Genomic DNA, 20292 nt, shown 5'->3' with positions numbered 1-20292 from the left:
CGCATGCGCGCCTGTGCGCCGCGCCGGGCGGCGAGCACTGCGCATGCGTCAAGGCGCCGCAGCAGCCCTCTCCGCCCAGCCCCGCTCCCCTCACAGGGCTGTGGCTGCCCTCCGCGCCTGTCGGGCCGTGCGGCCGGGTCCCGGCTCTGTCTGCGCAACGCTGCAACACCTCCCCTATTCACCCTCCACACCTACCCTAAGGGGCGTCTTGCGGAGCGCTCGCAGCGGCGCCGCGTGTTGTCTCCTCCTCCCTTTCTGCGCAGGCAGCGCGGCGGGCAGCCCCGCTTGGGGCGGGGTCCTGTGGGCGGAGGGGGCCTGCGGTGACCTCGGCGGTCGGCAGCCGGCGCGGGGCCTGGCGGGGCCGCGCCGGGCCGGGGGCAGCGGCGGGACGGGAGCAGCGCGGCGGGAGCAGCATGGTGAGGGGGGGGGGGGGGAGGGGAGGGGGGTACCGGGGGGCACCGAGGGGCACCGAGCCCGGGGTGCGGGGCCGGGCGGAGACCGCCAGCAGCGCGGGCAGGTAAACGGCAGGTAGAGAGGTAAAACCTGCCGCGTGTTTTTTTTTTTTTTTTTTTTTTTTTTTTTTTTTAAAAGGCTATTTAATGATTTTAGTAGCGAAATGTTGAAATAAACAGTTTATTTAAATTTATTTTATTTATTTTACTTTATTTATTTTACTTTATCTATTTTATTTTATCTACCTTTATTTGTTTTATTTTACTTTATTTTATTATACTTTATTTTACTTTATTTTATTGTACTTTACTTATTTTACTTCACCTTATTTTACTTTACCTTATTTTACTTTACCTTATTTTACTTACTTTACCTTATTTTACTTTACTTTACCTTATTTTACTTACTTTACCTTATTTTACTTTTTATTTTACTTATTTTACTTTTTATTTTACTTATTTTTACTTTATTTTTTACTTATTTTTACTTCATTTTATTTTACATTATTTTACTTTATTTTACTTTGTTTTACTTACTTTACTTTATTTTTCTTACTTATTTTTCTTATTCTTCTTACTTATTCTCATTTTTCTTTATTTTTCTTTATTTTTCTTTATTTTTCTTTATTTTTCTTTATTTTTCTTTATTTTTCTTTATTTTTCTTTATTTTTCTTTTCATTTTACCTTATTTTACTCATTTTACTTTACTTTACTTTATTTACTTACTCTATTTTACTTTATTTTTATTTTATTTTACTTTATTTTGGGTCAGCGGGGCGTACAGATACAGACACTGAACCCGCTGTGCCCACGCTCACCTCGGCGGCTGCGGTGCCAGTTGCCCGGGCTCCCAGCCGTCAGCCCTGCTCTGGGTGGTTACATTGAAAATCCAACTGCAAAACCCGCCTAAACGGGTCATGCCAAAAAAAAAAAAAAAGAAAGGTTTTGGTGAGAGATCTTGCAAGTTTCCAGCTTGTGTTTTGACTAGGGAAATACGGGTAAACTAGATTACAAGAATCTGCTAGTTGCGATATGATCTAACCTTGGATTTTATCATTTTTTTCCTCCATTGTAGCAGATCAGTTTTCAGTGTTCTGCCTCAGGGATGTTCTCTATCGCTTGCTTCAGGAATAATGATAATTTTATGACTTTAAAGGCGCCTTGGCTCTGGTCGTGAGGTTTCTACAGCAATAACTTGGCTTGCCTGCTGGTTGCTGGTTCTGTAGTCACGATGCTCACAGCGTGCTCGTGCTTCTTGTTCCCCTGAGACCAACACAGAGTTGGTTGGTGAGGAAACACACCGTGATGCAGAGGCAGTGGTGCTGCTGTTGACTGCTCCCATCTCCAGTTTGTGACTCTCCTTTGAACGCAGGGAGAGACACTGATCGAGGCAGAGTTGACCTCTTGGGTGGGAAAGACCCATGAAGGTGAGCTCTTTGCTGGTAGCCTCTGGAATTCCTCACACGTTTCACAACATTTCATCTTCTGTTCCTTTCTGCTGTGTTGCTGATACAGCAGCAGGAGTAGGAAAATACAATTTCAGGAAATTTTGGTCATAAGGAAAAAAATCCAGATTTTAAGGAGATCTCTCAATGTAGATGCCTTTCCTAAAATGAGCTTCATGGGTTTTTGATATTTACAGGTGGTAAGATATTCGCTCTCTGAGATTACCAACTGTGTAAAACAGCAGCCTGGCTGACAGGCGTTTTGTAAAAGCTCTCTTTGTCATAGGAAGCGTACATTTTAAGGCTTTGTACAGTGAACTCAGTTTCCTGTGAGCATCCCATACAGTATTTTATGGTGCTTAACAAGCAATCTTAATTTGTATTTCCATTTCTGCGAAGCACTGTTCTTCTTACACAAGCTTCAGCTTGAGCATGTGTATATACATCGGGAGAAAACTCTGCCTGTGGAAAGGTCTGATCTAATAGTAAGAGCCAGAACGTGTCATTGATTAAATGGCATTTCAAATATATTGTATTCAGCTCTAAGGCATCACGAATACCATCGCACTTTTGGAATTGTGCGAGGCAGGAGTATTGGTTACATCCTAGAAATCTTGCCGGTTGCTGCCAGTATAAAAGCTTTTCCACATCTTGCCAAAAAGGTCATGGATTTTCAAGTAAGTTTGTGTGCCACCACACAGAGAGTTTGCTGTGACCTGCATCAACATCCGTAGGATACTCCAGTGCAGTCATGTAAAAGTCTTGCTCTTGCAAGCCTTGCCACTTCAAGGAGTAAGTGGCTGACACTGCGTTTCTGAATGTGAAGCTGTGGGCTGGATTCTCCGAGCTGCACTCTCGGACATGCAGTGGTATTTATTGCTGGTACACCGTTCTCAGATCCAGGCTGCTGTGCAGGGCTGGAGTTGGATGTTGTTACAGACAAGTAGCTTTAAGGTCCTGAGTAAAGCTGGGCACTGAATTAGTAGTACGCAGGGGTGTGATGAGACAAAGCCTTGGAGGGCAGCAGACGAGGTAAAACCCCGACATGGTGCTGCAAGAATAACCTTGGGCAAGGTCAAAATGAGGCTGAAGTCATGCCTTGGCATCAACCTCGGTTACCTTTGTTTTGCATGTTCTGTAAATAAGTTCATGATGAATAGAAAAACGTCCTTTGGAAGTACGACTTTTATAAACGTTTGTTTTTCTTTTCTTTTGGTGCTATTATGAGAGAGCCATAGTTGTATTATAGGTACACATCACTTGTAGATAAGAGTATTGTAACGTTATCACTATTACTTTTTCTTGCTTTTTGTTCTCCTAATTATCACCAACAGCGTCTCGACGTACATGGTGCTAGAGGTACAGACTGTGAAGGCCAAAGTCTAGGTTATACTTCATTCAAACTTGCCGTATTGCCTTTTGGGCTTACCATCATTTTTGAAGGCTTTAAGAGCCTGGCTATTTTACCTTCTAGTGTAGCTGCTAACACCTCTCTTGTAGGCCACTTTGGCATTCTCTGTTATGTTTTATTAAAAATTTCTTGTAAAATGTGCGCGATGCGATGTTGCACAAGCGAAAGAAAAAAATCCATACTTCTTTCAAGGTCCTGGAATTCAGTGCTTGAGACTTTTAAAGCACCTCTGACCAAGATCTTCCTCTGAAAGAAAATGTCAACAAGTCTAAAATTTATTAGACCTTGTAGTCGCTGGTTGCTCTGTTCCAGTCTCATCTTTGGCCCTGGGGTTGCTTGCCGGCCTCTCTTTTGCAGAGAAACTGGGCGGTCGTTCCTTAGGGCTGAGCACTTCTCAGCCCTGTTCAGATTGGCAGAAACGCTTTTCTGATCAGTAAGATACTGACTTACATCTCCAGTGTCTTGAATTTGGGTTCCAAATTGCAAGCTGCAGAGCTGAAGCACGGCAGTGGCATGGATCTGTGTGGAATCAGAGGATGCTGCAGTTGTAGGAGATGAGCTCACATTCTTCCATTTTCCACAAACTGTTCTGTTACTTCATATGATTTACATAATCGGTGCAGGAGTTCCTCATCCCTAAAATGCCTTTTATGAAAGACTTTTTCTTGTAAAATTGGTTTGTCCTCAAACAACATCTCCTTCAAATAGTTGTCGTATCCTGTTAAGGAGGGCTAGTTTGTTTTTTAAGTTGTGGATTTCTGGCAAAATGCTAAATTCTATAAAGTGCGTCAACAGAGAATCGGGAATTGGTTCCCACCAATACCCAGTCTGCATTTATATTCCTGAAATGAGTGGCTGTGTATTTAAACTGGTATTAGTGATAATAGGAAGGCTTAAAAGCATGCGTGAGATTTGTTCTAGACAGGCCCTCGTGTGAATGAGCTCTCCAGTTTGTGGTTTTCTGTGCGGGAGAAGCGCTGTGACCTCATGTTGTGATTTGAGATGGTTTGGGATGGTGTGGGTTCTTCTAGAGAGTACTAGTACACGTGTAAGTGAGTAGTGTGTAAGTATGTGCAGGTAGAAGAGTTGGCACAGTGTTGTGCTCTGCACATGTTGTGTTATTTTGAATGGGCATACTGCCCACTCACGTTTTTTAATTTCATGTGGCAGCTTCTCTCTGGTAACCTACTGCTTTTGGTTGATTACACACGTTCAGAAATCAAGAGAAAAATGCACTGATTGCATGAGTGAGTATATCCATTTTTAATTGCTTGAAACGTAGAAGGATACCATAAGGCTTATACCTGTCTCAAAGTCTAACGTAAAGTTGGAATTAGCAGTATTGTTGCTGCTCTTATGTGCTTTGTTTTTTTTATTCCTAAAAACCCGCTAGGATGTTTTCAGCTGCAAGATGAAATATTGTTTTAGGTCCTTCTGTTTTTAAGGAACACAGGAGCAACCTTTATGGGAATGAGCATGGTGAATTCCTGCCAAAAGGGAGCGGGGAGGATGCAGAGAGGCATTCAGTTGCTTAGGACAGAATGATCCTAATGGGATTGGTTATGATTTGCAGCCTTCACTTGAGTAAAGAAATGGGTTTCTCTAGGGGCACTTTTAAATAATCTGTTGATTTGTAAACATTTTAACTCAGCTAGTGGACCTCCTACGTGGTGGTGGTGTTGTGTTTTGTTTTAACAACTGCCTTGATATGCATCATTTTCTCTCCTCTTAGATGTCTTTAGTTGAAGACTTAAGCAAGCAAGCGTGGTCGAGGGACAGTGGTGTTTCTGTCCCATTATCTGAATGTGAGAAACGCTTAGGCTTATCATAAGATGGTCAGAATAAATGCTTGGTTTTAGAAATGTAGGGTTTTGTAGACAAGCTTAAACAAGTATCTAAACATACATGTAAACATGTATGGTTTTTGTAAACAGTTTTTTGTAAAAAGGATATATCGTTGACAAGCAATATAGTAATTTAAACATACCGATTATATCATGCAGGCAGCTTATTTTAATAACATTTCCTTTCATTTTAGTTATACATCCCCTTAGGTAGGGAATGATTTTGAGTCATTTTAGTTGCGTGGCTTCAAGATGCCAAGAATCCGTAATAAAAATGTAGAGTTTAAAATAATACACAGAGATTTCAGGACTAAGCTGGATCATAAGCAAAAGTAAGGTCTTTCAAAGTACGTGATGAGAGTAATGCAAAGGAGCAGCTGGAATTTCAAGGGTGCTAGAGAGGCTTGAGTACTGAAGGAACTTTTAATAGGTGAAGAAAACCCAAACATTTTATTTCAAGTTACAACAACGTAGGAAATACTTCTAAGTGGCACTTGAAACCTCATTATGAAATGTTTGATAAAATTTATTCTAAGTGATTGCAAATGGAAAAAGGTAGTTTATGCTATCGATCTTCCTCAGTCCCGTTTCATTAAAGATGATGCTGGACATCGCCTATAACAACTGATCTATGATTTTCATAAAGGCAGAATTGACAACACAATTTGTGGTTTATTTAAACAAAAATTATGTTAACCGCTGGTTACGTAGCAGGTGTCTGTGGCAGGGACCTGACTTTCATGACCATGCTGGAGACTTTTATGACTGCTGTCTGAAGATTGAAGACTGTGAGGAGGGAACAGCATCCACCTGATCGAGTGGGGGTAAAAAACAGGATGGTGAACTGGGTGAGGCGACCTTTAGTTGAGCACTGATGGAGGAAAGAGGTGGTGACTCACAAATCAAGAGGAAGAAGTGGTGGTCTGAAAGTCTTTGAAAACAACTGATCGGGGCAGAACGGGGCCCACTGATGTACATAAATAAGGAAATACCTGTACACAAGTAACGAGGTCAGCGTTAAGGGGGAGAAGCTGTCATACCTCTTCTGGGCGATTGGTGCATTCCTAATGCGACTGTACAGGAATGCCTGCAGCATGGGGAACAAAAGGGACGTGAGGGGTTGGTGTGGCTGTGATTTCACTGGGATGTGAGGGAGACTCACAGCTTGAGAGCAGCAGGGATGCGTGGAGGTGTACCATGGGGTGAGGAGTGAGCTGTCTGAGAGCTTAGGGGTGAGTTGTATTAGGGCTGAGCAACATGCGTGGTGCAAGTGTCTGCTGTACACAAACATCTTATTCACAAAGGCATAGAAGATAAGCCCGTAGGCTTGAGGGTGCTGGGAGAAGGAAACAAGGCAAATAGCAGGTTCACAGCTAGTCTTCAGGACAGCAGGCTCTGGGTTGTTTAGGCCTCAGCTGGAAGAATCCTGTGGAGCGTGGTGTTGGAGAGAAGAGGGGCGTGTAAAAGCTGGTTGACTTTCAGGGATCACCTCCTTCAAGCTCAAGAACAATCGATGCTGATACGCAGGACGTGAAACATGGGGGTGAACATACAGCTCATTGCAAAACTCAAGCGTAGGAAGTAAGCAAGAGGTTGAATTGGGGTCAGGTCATTTACAAAGTCGGTCCAACCAACCACCTGTATTAGGACCAGTACCACCAAAAAAATGCAAAGGGTTTTCATAACTGGAGATGACTTGCTCAGAGGCCCTGATGTGCCTGTTTGCTGTCTGGACACTATAGAGAGGTTTGCTGCCTGCTGTGGGCTCACATTTGTGATGTAATGAAGAGGCTACCAAGCCTTGTGAGGACTACCACTCAGTCCTACTCTTTCAAATGAGGTTGCAACAAGGAGACTGAAATATCAAAAGGGGCTTTATATATAATATTAAAGGAGCTGGGACCGTTCAGCCTGGTAAAAGCTCGGGAGGGATTTTGTCCTGGGGTATAAATACCTGATGGGAGCTGGGGTGGGGAATTAGCAAGGTGGAGCCAGGCTTTTTAAGAGTGGTGCTCAGTGAAAGGACAAAAGGCAATGTGCACAATACAGAATATTCTATTTAAATGTTAAAAAAAAAAAAAAAAAAAAAAAAAAAAAAGATTTTTTTAAAAAGTGAGCCCATCTATGTCTTCTTTGCCACTGGTTAATGGCATACTGCTTCTGTATGTAGAAATATTTGTACCTCTTGATCTTCTATTACACATTATGTCAATAGAGAGCTACTGAAGTGTAATTCCCAACTTCTACAACTGCAGCCAGAAATATTTTCTCTTCAAGGCATTGTTAGTAACTAGCAATATCCAAAACATGATGTCTAAGAATGAATGGAAATAAAAACACGTACATACCATTTCTTAAATGTAGTATTTTGTGTGATAATTTAAAATGTACGTATGCTCCATTTCACAAGAAAGTATTCCCCAAAATAGTTTGAAAGAGTGGGAATAGCTTCTTTGGTTGATCCTTTGTGTCTTTTCAGAGCTGTGTTTTGGTGAACTTTCCTCATATCGATTGGATGTTTTTTCTTTCTCTATTGCTTGTTATATGTTAAGTTTGAAAGTCTTGGAAGTATGAGAAAATAAAATGTACATACTTCATGCTTTTAACATGGTATTAATTTATAGAATTTCATGTGCAGGATTAAAGTAATGTGATGCAACGTTGCATTCATTGTTATTTTATTATAACAATATATTGTTATATATCTATAACAATATTGTTATTGTCATTTTAATATATATTATCAATATATAATTTTGAACATATTTTTGTATGTTATGCTTGAGAAGTTTATTATTGCTTAATAAAGCAACAACAAATGAGCAAGAGCTAACAGGCAGAATTACAGCTTGCTGAGTGACGAGGGGCGAGAGTACTGCTGGCCCTGCTCAAGTGCCAAATCTTGATCAAGATTTGGGTGATAAACTGAATTACGTCCATTCCTGTGCACCCTCCCCTCCCTTTACCGTATGCTCCTTCATTGCAGTAAGGAGCAAATGCTCTGTACTAACAGAAGGCTGAAATTTTGAAACATAGGTGTTGTAAATTCTTAGCTCCAGTGGGTTTGTTTGATGTCAGCTCTTCAATCATGCCAGAACTGAAATGACCACAAAAAGCAAGATGGTAGTCGGTGATGTAACATCGAGGTGTGGCGTACCGCGCAGTGCCATGTCACGATGTAGCTTCACAACCTGGTGAGCAGAGGCACTCTGGTGCAGGCAGCATCATCTGTCAGAGAGCTGCTGATGCTACTAGCCTTGTGATCCACCAACACCTCTTTTTTTAGGTGATACACATACCTGATGATGGCAAGGTCCATGTGATTTATTGAAAACTGGTACAGCATGTATTTTTTTCCTGTCTAGTTTAAAAGGAAATGAAAAAATGTTATCCCTGTGATATGAAGGTGCTTTTAATGTGTAAAAACAAACAAAAAGGTTCATCAGCACTTTTTAAAAACATACTCACTTGTTGTTTAACTTACTCCTCTACAGGGTGTGATAGGTGTACAGTTGGTGGTGACCATGGTAATGGCTAGTGTCATACAGAAGATCATACCTCATTATTCTCTTGCTCGATGGCTTCTCTGCAGTGGCAGGTAAGATAACAAACAAAACAAAACAAAAAAAAACCACAGTTGCTACACTGCTTGTGAATATGTACCAATTTAGTTTAATTACTTTCCAAGAAAGCAATCTGCTGTTCTTGAACTTTATTTACACAGCACTGTGACACCTGACTTACAGGTTTAAGGTGTAACAGCGGTGCTGCTGGAAATGGGCAGTCTTGTTTGTGCTGTTAATTGTATCAGCCATAAAGTTAGCTGTTGTCCAGCTTCTACATTATTAAAGACAAAGGCTGCATACTGAGAAGCTAAGCTAAATACAAAGCTCTAAAGAATATATTCTTAACAATGCACCTGCTAATATACAGAGTATGTAGGCATTTATTAAGAATCCTGTTTTTTTTAATACTTCATAGGACAGGATTAGTATAAATTTCAGTATAGTACTTTCATAACAATAGATCAAGCAGATATAATGAGTTGCAAGGGGAGCATTCCCTGTGTGTTTGTATCCATAATAACTAAAAGCAGCAGCTGTTTTGAATATAAATCAGTATCTTAAATATTAAAAAATAAAAATGAAAAAAAAATTGTTTCTTTTTTTCTTCTGGGAAGAAAAACACTCTGTATGATTAGAAGGTAGTATGCTGTCTTTCGTAATTGTTAAAATCTTGAGAACACAAAATCTCTGCTCTTTGAGTTCTGCAGGAATATCTTTGAATAATAATGTGCTCCGCAGGATTCTTAACTGGTCTTGTGCAATTTTCCACCGCCCTTTTACCTCTGCATCTTGGAATTAGTGGTGTTTTTTTCTTTTTAATTTTCCTCTTTTCAACACAAAGATAATGGGAAATGAAAAATAACTCTTGTTTAAATGTGATTTAAGTATTGTTAGTTGGAATAGAAAACAGATCTGTTGGCAGGCAGATGATACAAAGAGGAATCATACTCTTAATTGTTACGAGAAATTTCATTGTTGAAGTATTACTTTGTAAGTGAACTCTTGACAATTTTTAGTAATGTGAAACTGCAACCTTTGTTTTTTATGGTGTGTTACTACTATAGAGTTTTTATCAATGATAATTCAAACAATATTTTCTACTTTTATTTAACATTTAAAACATTAGTTTAAATTTTTATTTCAGAGTTTAAATATTGTCTTTTTTAAAAAGACTTGTTCAATATTAAACCCTTGTTCTTCATTCTTCTTGGCATTTTCAGATTCTTGTTCTAAGGCATACCTTGTGCCAGTGAAAGGGAAAGGTTTGATGTTCAAATATGTTTTGTCATCCTTTTCTCTTTATCTTTGCACACCTACAGATTGATAAGTACATAAAGCAAGTTTTTTTTTTGTAGCTGTGCTCCCACTGAAGTCAATGGGAGCATTGTTACTGCTTTTCATACTAGTAACCTTGAAAATCTCATCACTGTTGCTTTTCAGTGCTCTATTTATCTGGTAACTATTTTAGTGCATCGTAGTTTCAGTCATTGTGAATAACCCTCAGAATCCAAGAACTATGTTAAGAGACAGAAATATTTCTGTCTTCCAGAAATGAAAACAAGCCAGAAGCTTTGCTGAAACAGGAATCTGAATTTAAGTGTCAGAAGGAAAAATGGCTCTTTTCTTACTTTAGCTGAGAAGCTTACGTTAACATATTTTCCGTAGAGTTGAACATTTGCAAATAAGTGTTTTCTTTGACAGACCTGTGTTAGTGGGGCAGTGGAGAGTGTTATACACATGTACATGTACACCACACATGCTGCAGTCCAGCTCTCCTCGGAAATGTTACCACCTTTTCCTCCTTCCTTATTATTCATATATATATTCATATTCAATATATTTCAGCTAATCTGTGGTTTTAAGTTATTTGGCCTAAATGTTTTTCTTCCAAAGAGGTTGGAGGCTTTTCTAAGTGAAGTCATCAGAAATACCTACAAGAGAGAGCTCTCCCCAAAGGGGAGGGAGGATAAACACGTTACCAGTAAAGCCAGCATCTCTAAGTTGTCTAAGAAAAGTTTGTCTCAAGGTGCCTGCATGTGTGCGTTCAAAGTCCATTAAACAAAAGAAAGGTATTTCAAAATCTAAGAGCACCTTGTATCCACCCTAAGAAATCTATTTGGTTGCAGACTGAACAAGTATTGACTGTTGAAAAACAATTCACTTATATTTGAGAAGGAATGCAAACTCTTTCAAATGATGCTGCTTTCAGAGCTTGAACAGAATATGAATATTCACATTTATTAAGTAAATCAGTTTGCGGCCCAAGTATCTGCATCAGCCTTCGCATTTTTAACTAGTAAAACTGTCTCTACCAAAATGTTGCTTTTAGGTTGCTCAGCCTCTTCTGTTCTTCTATTTCTACACCACTGTAGGAAGACAGGAGAAAAATGGTGTTCTGTTCTGCATTTATTAATGACAGTATTTAAATTAACTAGGACATATCTGTGCTGGTTTTGCTATTGAGATGAATTCGAATCTATCAAAGTTACAGGGTTGTCTCAGCTTTAAACATGCTTAAGCCAATGCCAATACAAACTAAATATTTTTTCAGCTCTACCTTTTATGAAAATGTTTGAAATCTTTTTGGTTTTAACATTTAAATCGGAGGCTGTAAGGTTTATTTTGTAAAAGAACCCTCTTGTATCCTGTTAGTTGTAACTATGAATCACTTGCAACATAATCTTGTAGGGTAATTAAGACCAAGTTGTTGTTTAGTATACTAACACCAATCAAGGATACTTAAACAGGTAAAGAATTTTGGCTATACTAATCTCAAATTCACTGATTTAGATTTGAGTGGTCCTAATCGATGAGATTTTTTTAAACCATAGTAACAGTGATGGTTATGGCTGTTTCTGATTATTACCCTGTGTTAACCTGTAACACAAAACAGCGGCTTTCTCCAGAAAAGGACTTACACATATATTTGGATAAATTTTCCAAGTCTGTTGCTGTTTATAGTTAGGCTCCTCTACCTTAGCATTTCAGCATGGAAATCAGAGTGACAGTCATCCTAAATGTGAAGGGCAGCCCACTTTTACCACGTGGGAACGACCTTACTTCAGCTACCATGGTTCTTCCATAGAAATAAGGATAAATCTTTGAGACTGAACCATCTCTCTTCAGAACTCCCTTGCCACCACTTGTCTTTTAAATAAGGGAATGGTGCAGTGACTTGTGAAAGAGGAAAGTCTTACAGCTCAGATACATGAAAATTAGTGATTTTTTTTTTTAAAGTAACACTTAAGCATCAAATCCATAAATGAAATATGCTAACATCTTTCTAGGCTACAGTTACATACTTCTAATTTATAAGTATCTGTGCTTTTGTAAGCCATGGTGTTCATTTCTTCCTTTTTCTAGTTAGATTGAAGTTATCAGTGGTGGGGTGTTGGTTAGGACAGAAAAACAGATATAATCTGGTCTGTGTAAGAAGAAAGACTGATAATAGTTATTTGTTTTGAGAAGTGAAGGGCATGCTGTGAAGGATAATGGTAAAGCTTTCTAATGGTATCTAATTAGTGACTCATCCTGGAAGTTTAGCTGTGGCTGTTTGGGTCAGACAGTGCTGGCACTTATAAGGGTATTTTGCTTAGATGTTGCAAATGACTGTTGTTTCAATATACATGTAGATCTGTCTTAATATATATATATTTTTTTAAAATCATGAAGTTGCTAATGCTGACACTGTTTTACATGAGATCTTCTTTTTCATTAGTTTACGATGGTATCAACATCCTACTGAAGAAGAACTACGGATTCTTGCAGGGAAACAAAGAGGGAAGAGCAAAAAAGATAGGTAAATACTTGTCATTCCCTACCTCCCCCCCCATATTTTTATATGATTCATAAAACAACTTTGCTGTCAATCTTATGTCTTTGTGGCTCTAAAACTTCATGTTGCATATGACTACAGTGCTGACATTTCCACAGCTCTGTACTGAATTCTTTTTTCAGTTTAGAGAGTGTTAAACATGTCCAAATTGTGCAGGATCAGATGAATCTCAGTCCTTAAAAGTAGCGTGTAAAATTGCTAAGGACTTTTTTAATGAATCTATTCATTTCATGGAGACTGAGGAAAACAAATCTTCTGTAGGATTGAAGCCCTTCATCTTGAAGCAAAAGAAGAAAGGTTTGAGTGTACTAGTTGAATACAGGATTATACTGAGCCACTACGCCTAGATAGCAATGAAAGAAGTAAATGTGCTCCTAGGATGTATTAGGTGAGGTATATTCTAGGAGAAGGGAGGAAAATATTAATCGTCTTGCACAGGGCACTTTTATAGAACTTGACCAGGATTACTGTGAACAGTTCTAATCACTCATGTTCAAGAAAACTGAATTCAGACTTGAACAGGTGAACTGAAGGGCTGCAGGGATCATCCATGAAACAGCCTGTCTACAAGAGGAGGCTAGAAGAGCTTGGCTTACTTAACCTAGGGATGACAGAGCTGTCCTTCAACTTCAGGTGCAAACAGGTTTCTCCTGTTCAGTCGTGAGGATCTGGAACAGCTTCACCAAAAGTACAACAGCAGCAAGAGCAGTTGGAGGAGGTGGAGCTTGGTCTGTTAGAGCTTGCTGTGGTGTGGAATTTCTGAACTGGCTGTGTTAAAACCAAACAACAAAATGCAAAAACATTCTGTCTTTCTTTTTGGTGATCTGTGAGGTTTTCTGCAGTCCTTTGTCTTTTATTCCAGTATGAATGGCTCTCTTACTATTCCTGACACCTGCGTTATTAGACCTCACTTTCATCTATCAGCTTTCTGTTAACAAGTTGAAACAAAAAAAAATATTGTGCATAAAATTGTGAATAAAATTTGTAACTGTCCGTTTAGTCTGTAATACTAAATCTATATGTAAATACTAATCTATATGTAAAATAACTTTTAATTACCTAACTAAATATTAAGTCCATGAATAGGAGCCTTAAACAAAAATCACATTACAAAATAATTCTGCTTTGCTAATGCCTTTCCTTAGCATTGCCAGTCTTCCATTCAAAGCATGTGCCCGTGTTCTTACTTTCAACAGAGCAATTGCATGCTCTGTGGAGTGAAAGCATGACAAGTTCATGTAATCTTAAACTTCATAGTCTTTGGAAAATTTACTGTGAAACATAATAGGAACCTGTATCATAAGCCACCCACACATATGTTAAGTCCCTTTTCAACTATTAAGCCGTTGCATTTAATATTTCAAATGTGATGTTATATTTTTGTGTCTAGGCAGTCAAATCTTGCTGGTGTCAATTATTATTATAATTGACATAATTATCATACTACCTTAATATGTAACCAAGAAAATACATTTGTAATAGGGAGTTGCTTGTGTTAAGGTAAATGTCATTAACAACAGGTGGATAGGAAACCTCAGAGGAAGCAGGAGGGTTATACAGAGGCTTAAATGCTGCTTGTTTTGCTTTGTCTTCGTAAAATAAAAATATCCTTACTTTTCAGTCAATCGATATACCTCTGTTCCATCTAAAGAAGCTGCTGCTGTTGGAGAACTACTGTCCTACTGTTAAAATAGGAACTGTTCCTATTGAATTGGCTTGGATATACTTCTTTAGTTTGCACCAACTGGAATGCAGTGCTCTGTTGAACCAAGGAGATGTGAAACAGAGCAGGAGAAATAACAACACATTTTTTTTTGTTGTTTTTTTTCTTGTCTTTTCAGGTTAAAGAATATTTTTCATCAAGCTTTTACTTTTGTGAAATATAGTGCCTGTTCCTTCAGTAATTTTTCAGTTTGAAGTAATAAGAAGAAAAATGGTGAAAGGAGATCCAAGGAACTTGTTTGAAAATTAGCCTTGGAAACAGCTGTTGTGTGAACTTGTATTTTATTAGTCTGTTTTACTCAATGCATATTACATTTCAGAATATTATGCTATAGGTTATCATAGCAGATGAATATTAGGTGGATTTTTGTTTCAGAGTTGTTTTGTATTAAATTGTTAGGCTAATGAAAAGGTCCGTAGCTACTATGGATTACTTAGAATTAAAGCTGTTAGACATCCTGGGTATGTTCTGTGTCTCTTAGATTATGGGTCCCTTGGGATGACTGAAGTGTAGGAATTTAGTTGATCTGAAATGACTTCAGTTATCCAAATGCTTATCTTCATCACGATGATGGTACTCCTGGGGGCACGCAGCAGAACATGAGTATAGCCGGGGCAGGGAAGCACACACAAGCTTGGGCACTCAAGCAGCTGGGCAGTGCAGCAAGTTCTAGTTTAGGCTTGGGTACAGGAAATTTTGGGCTAGTGATTTGTATTTCCATCCTTATATTGCAGTTTGTACATTAAAATTCTTGTGCTTTAGGTGATAGTAATATCAGTATCATCTGAAAAAATAGTATTTATTGTTGCCTTCTGCTTGTATTCTCAGCTCACACGATAGCTGGGAGGATCTTATTCTTTAAAAGTACGTTCACCATTGATTTTCTTTTTAATGCTTATCCTAGTAGCTCTTCTTTTTATGGAAAATCCCTCTCCTTTTTCTGGTTTCAGAGGTGCTCTTCTAAAGTCTGGCAAAGGATGCTGTTTTGTTCTAGCAATTCTGGGGTTTTTGAGTCCTGTAGTTATTGTTTTTCTTTTTTTCTCTTTTTTTTTAGCCTGGGAAAGAATTTTTTGGTCTGTTTCTATTATTTTTTTATATATATAGTGATGAAGAAAGTTTTACCTATGTTAATGATGCTCTTTCAGCCCATTTTATGTAACTTAACTTTTTTCAAGCTCTTTTACAAGCATCCTCAATTTAAAGTGTAGTGGTATGGCTTATTTTAAAGATTTATGATGTTAATGTAGTTTCAAAGCTCCAGATAAACATGCACTTGTTGCTCTGAATATCTTTTCTGTTGTTTATTTGTCTATTGTTGGGGTGAAGGGGCGGGGGGGAAGATTCTTTCAAACAGTTACTTCTAACTAGCAATTTGAGAAACATAACTTCATATTATATATGACACATTTTTGTTTATAGCATGTTTGAAATCTGATTCTGTAGAACTGGAAAAAGGGAATGATGATGTTTAAGTAAGGCTTCCTCACAAGGAAGAGAAGTGTAAGGTTTACTAGTCTGGGCACTGGTTGAGGGAGAGTGTAGCTACAGGTGTGTATCCACTATGCACAGGGAGTGGATAGGGAGTAGTAAATTCACTGCTGTGTTGTACAAGGAGGTGTTGAATGAAGTTAGTAAAGTATGTGTCAGGACTCTTTCATTTGGGACGTGAATGATACAACACGCCGCCGTGAGACACTGCACAGGTCAACACATTTCAGGCTGATTCAGAAAGGATTTTGACAAATTCATGTCAGTTAGGAAAGATGGTGGTTTCAGAAGATGCAGTCCCTGTCTCAGATTATCCCCCAGTTGCTTTAGTTTTGGAAGCCAGGAAGGGTTTAGCGTTGTGAGGATCACCTCTTACTTTCCTTAGTCTTTCTCTTCATATGAATAAGTTGTCCACCGCTACGCACATGATGAGAGCAAATAAATTTGTGTGCAACTCCTTTTGAAGCCTTTGTGTATCTGCAAGAGTGGTTAAAACGTGGAGTGCAGCTTTGAACCCTGGCTCTGCATCACAATACACATAGCTTTGTATGTCTTCCCAAAGATGGATGATTGCTTTTCAAGGTCTACTGCATGTCTGGGATTGCTCATAATACTATGATAATTGGTTTTGATTGTTTTCATAACCAGGATGTGAATTGAAATAAGACTATAGTATTTCTGTACATGACCTTTTAGATTAGAAAACTGTCTTATAGTTCACTTTGCTTGATGGCTGGTAAGATACAGCTTTCAAGGATCTAGGTTAGTCCAGTTGAGGCAACACTCTTGATACTATATTAGGCCCTAATGGGCCTAATACTATTTTGGGAAATTTGTTTGTTTATTTTAGTGTGGAGAGGAACCTGGCCTAGACCTCAACTGCAGAGTCTTAATTTAGCTTTGATTTTCATCAGGGTGCTTGTTTATCAGGAAAGGTACATTCTGCTCTGTAGCTGTACTCGGATCACAAAACTGTTGAGACTGGCATAACTTCTTAGACTACTCTATAGCTCCCTGGCAGCCTGAACAGTGAAAGCAGCCTTTCAGAGAAAATTAGTCTGGAGTAGATGATTCTCACCAGGTCTTGTTCTACTACGTACTCAGGACCCAGCATATAGAAGCCACTGAGACCCATGTGTGTAGCCACAGTAGTATGTCAGAGCCTTGCAGAGATAAAGCTAGTAATTATTGACATGCCTTGTTGTTTCTTGAGATATTTGCATATTTGAAGTTGAATTAATGCCTTTAGCTAGCTAGATAAAAATGTTTGCATTTAAAGGAAGAATGGTCTTCTAAATTTGAAATGCCATTATGTTAAAAAAAAAAAAAAAAAGTTATTGTGTTAACTATGTATATTGTATTTATCTACTTATTGTTCTAGGAAATATAATGGTCATATTGAAAACAAACCTCTAACCATTCCAAAGGACATTGATCTTCATCTGGAAACAAAGTCTGTGACTGAAAGGGACACTATAGGTAAGAGCAAACAGATGCAGACAATAATACAAATATATATCCTGATGTTTTCTGTCAAGTGTTTATTTGCGATAAATGCTGGAGTATCTTTTTTATAGACAATGAAAATATAAAAGTGCAATTGATAACACCAAGAATTAGATCTAAGTCTCCTTTGTTGTTCCATGGGTGACATCTTAATTGCATTGTTATGGGAAAGGATGAGTAGGTGAAATCCAGCATAAAGTGCATGTATTGTTGCTCCAGACATCCATAGCAATATGAGACAACACCAAAAGGATTGCATCATGCTGTATTTGAAACAGATCATAGGTTTGTACAAGAAAATGACAGTTGGCAGATGGTAGAACAAAGGCTTTCTGCTTGTCTAAAATGGAAACATAGTGTTGTAGTGAAGCCTAGACCTTTCACCCACACAAAATGCTTAAACACCGAAAGTGAAAGTGGAGAAATTAGCAGCATTAGATGCTTTGATAGTTGCTGCTTTTTGAAAACCATTATTTTTGATTCCTTAATCATAACTAATTTGTTACATAGATATCCATATGACTCTTCTGTATGTGTGCTACGTGTTTTCTTATTTACATTTTGGTAAGCATATGCATAACCATAAAAAGGAAGTTTAGTGCTGTGCAGAAGATTTCTCAGCTTAAATTATCCAACACAGCACAGAAAAAAACTTTAACGGAAATGCAGAGTTCTTTTGAACCTTTTTTTCCCTAAAAAAAAAAAAAAAAAAAGTACTTGGAAGTTTCAGTTACTGTTTTTTGTTTGAAATGATGGCATTAAGTGTCTTGAGCAAACTGAGTGTTTTACTTTTTTTTTTTTTTTTTACGAGAGTGAGGAAGTATGTTTATACATTAAGCAATTGCCAGTGAACATTTAATCTTGAACATGAGAATCATAACCCTTACATAGAAACTGTAGCTAAAATTAAGCAGAGAGCCGTTTTCCATTGTGATGTTGAGATATGAATTAGGTATGCTCTTTGAAATTATCAGGTTAATGTCTAAAGGCTGGGATGATAAAATTGTAAAAATCTTGTAGGCTTAAAAATAGCTGAATAGTAACCCAGTATCAATTAATAGAGGTGAAGAGAGAGGCTCAGGTTAAAAGGAGAGATGATTGAATGGAAAACGTGACTTGTTGTTAATGCTCTTAACTTCGATGATGTGGATCTGTCTAGACCTCAATTACTTGAAAACTAATTTTAATCATCACTACATATGTCAATAAAATTAAAATTAAAAATATCACATTTTTATAACATTTGCAAATTTGTGTTTTTCAGCATTGCATTACTTTCCGGAGTATCAGTGGCTGGTGGATTTTACTGTTGCAGCTACAGTTGTGTATGTGGTGACTGAAGCCTATTACAGTATTGTGAAGCCCTCACAAGAAATGAATATCAGTGTAGTGTGGTGTCTGCTTGTCTTGGCGTTTGCAGTGTATCCTTTTCTGTTTTCTTAAGTCATTCTATCAGTTCCAAATAGCTTACATCGTTTTGCAATTCATAGAATGCTCTGAACTGTTGGCTTGGAGAATACATCAATATTTATCGTTTGGAAAAAGGGTTGTATAAGCTAATGCTATCGTCAGGTAATGTATATGCTGTACATGCTCTTCGTACTTGGTGGTATCAGCTGCTTGTAAACATTTATTCCAAACCGTTTATGGAAAAAATACATGTACGTTAACATAAAATTCATACTCGTATACAGTATGTAGCTATTGTAAACCCAAGACATGTTAACAAATACAATTTTTTTTCCCAGCCTTACAATGCATTTTCTGTACAAATAGTATTTATAATTTTTGAAGAAGCGTGCAGTTTACCGCCCGCTTTTCTGGTATGTTTAGTCTGATACTGCCTTAACTAAATAATGTATGTAGTCATTTAGTGTAAAGTTTCATGCATGAATTCATAACTCCAGATTTTTATTTCTTAGATCCCATAGAAAATACAACTTGTAGACAACTGTAGGAGTGGAGATGGTACTGTGTTTTCAGTGATCTGTGGAAAGCTACACTTGCTTCTGCAAATGAGGGAAACAAAAGCAGTGTGTTTTAGGAAACAGGCAATATCAAACCATAAGAGAAGCAACTGTTATGTTTGTTTTTACTGGATAAAGCAGTATCTGATGTCGATGCTTGCACAGTAAGGAACTGTTTTCACAGACCAAGCCAGGCTTTGGAGAGGAAAGTTGCCTTTTAAATATGAGAGAGATGATGAAACAAAGGAGTTGAGTAAGGTCCTGGAGGAGTGCAGGTTATGGGGAGACGAGTTAGAAAATACATTTGTACAACTTCTCTGTTCCCTTAACAGCTGATGAGTGGTTGAAGTGTCAAGTTAAGATACAACACTTGAATATTCAAAATTGATCCCTCTGTGGAAATGTCTTTTCAACACAGAGCCTTACAGTGATTTTTGTTGTTTCTCTTTTTTTTTTTTTTTTTCCTTCTGTTAGCTGTAGCTAGTGATGTTATTTATGTAAAACCTGAACTCTTGGTTATAACTCTCAGATATGACTAGGTTATATCTGGCTGACAGTTCTGGATATGCTTAATACTCTTCTCTTTTTGATATTTGTTAGAATAGGTGCTGACTTTACAATAGGGGCAGATACTCCTTTTCTGACCAGCCTGGAGTATTAATGGTATGCAGAATTTTCCTTGTAATGAGTAAGAACTTCTTAGATGACAGAGTTGATACAAATTCTGGAAAGAAGCAACTTGGCAGTAGCTTGCTTCCAGACGAAGTATTTCTCCATTGACTCTTACTTGTTAGTGGGAAGACCCATGGCACAAAAAGTGTTTTTCTGATCTGCTCTGTACTGACAAGAAGGTCACTGCTGGCTCTTGTGCATCTTTTAATGACATATTAGCTGTGTTATTAGGCAGCCTTTTCTCATTTGGTTGGATGAAATCAGGAATTATGGTTTAATCTTGGCAGACAGTCAGAGGGGGAGAAAGAGACAGAGGGAGACAGACGCAGATGCTGCTTAAGAAATAATTAATGAAACCCAGCATCTTTGACTCCAATTTTGA

The 20292-nt window shown here is 38.2% G+C and overlaps 1 protein-coding gene across 4 annotated transcripts in view; it reads left to right on the top strand.

Moving 5' to 3' along the window:
- The first annotated feature begins 308 nt into the window (after positions 1 to 308).
- TMEM161B (transmembrane protein 161B) overlaps positions 309 to 20292 on the top strand; it is a 42568-nt gene continuing 22584 nt past the window's right edge. Inside the window, exons 1-6 of one of the 4 annotated variants that reach the window (XM_084503018.1) lie at positions 1566 to 1880; positions 5868 to 6163; positions 8648 to 8751; positions 12438 to 12518; positions 17147 to 17244; positions 18536 to 18692. In XM_084503018.1, the coding sequence (XP_084359144.1) occupies positions 8678 to 8751; positions 12438 to 12518; positions 17147 to 17244; positions 18536 to 18692 (410 nt within the window). In that variant the 5' untranslated portion in view covers positions 1566 to 1880; positions 5868 to 6163; positions 8648 to 8677. Of the gene's footprint in view, positions 417 to 1560; positions 1881 to 5867; positions 6164 to 8647; positions 8752 to 12437; positions 12519 to 17146; positions 17245 to 18535; positions 18693 to 20292 lie in introns of those variants that run through there. The other 3 variants (XM_084503020.1, XM_084503019.1, XM_084503017.1) reach the window with 3 other exon arrangements.

The sequence above is a fragment of the Aythya ferina genome (genome assembly GCF_964211825.1).
Source record: "Aythya ferina genome assembly, chromosome: Z".
Lineage (NCBI taxonomy): Eukaryota > Metazoa > Chordata > Aves > Anseriformes > Anatidae > Aythya > Aythya ferina.
This window is presented reverse-complemented; position numbering and strand designations above follow the sequence as displayed.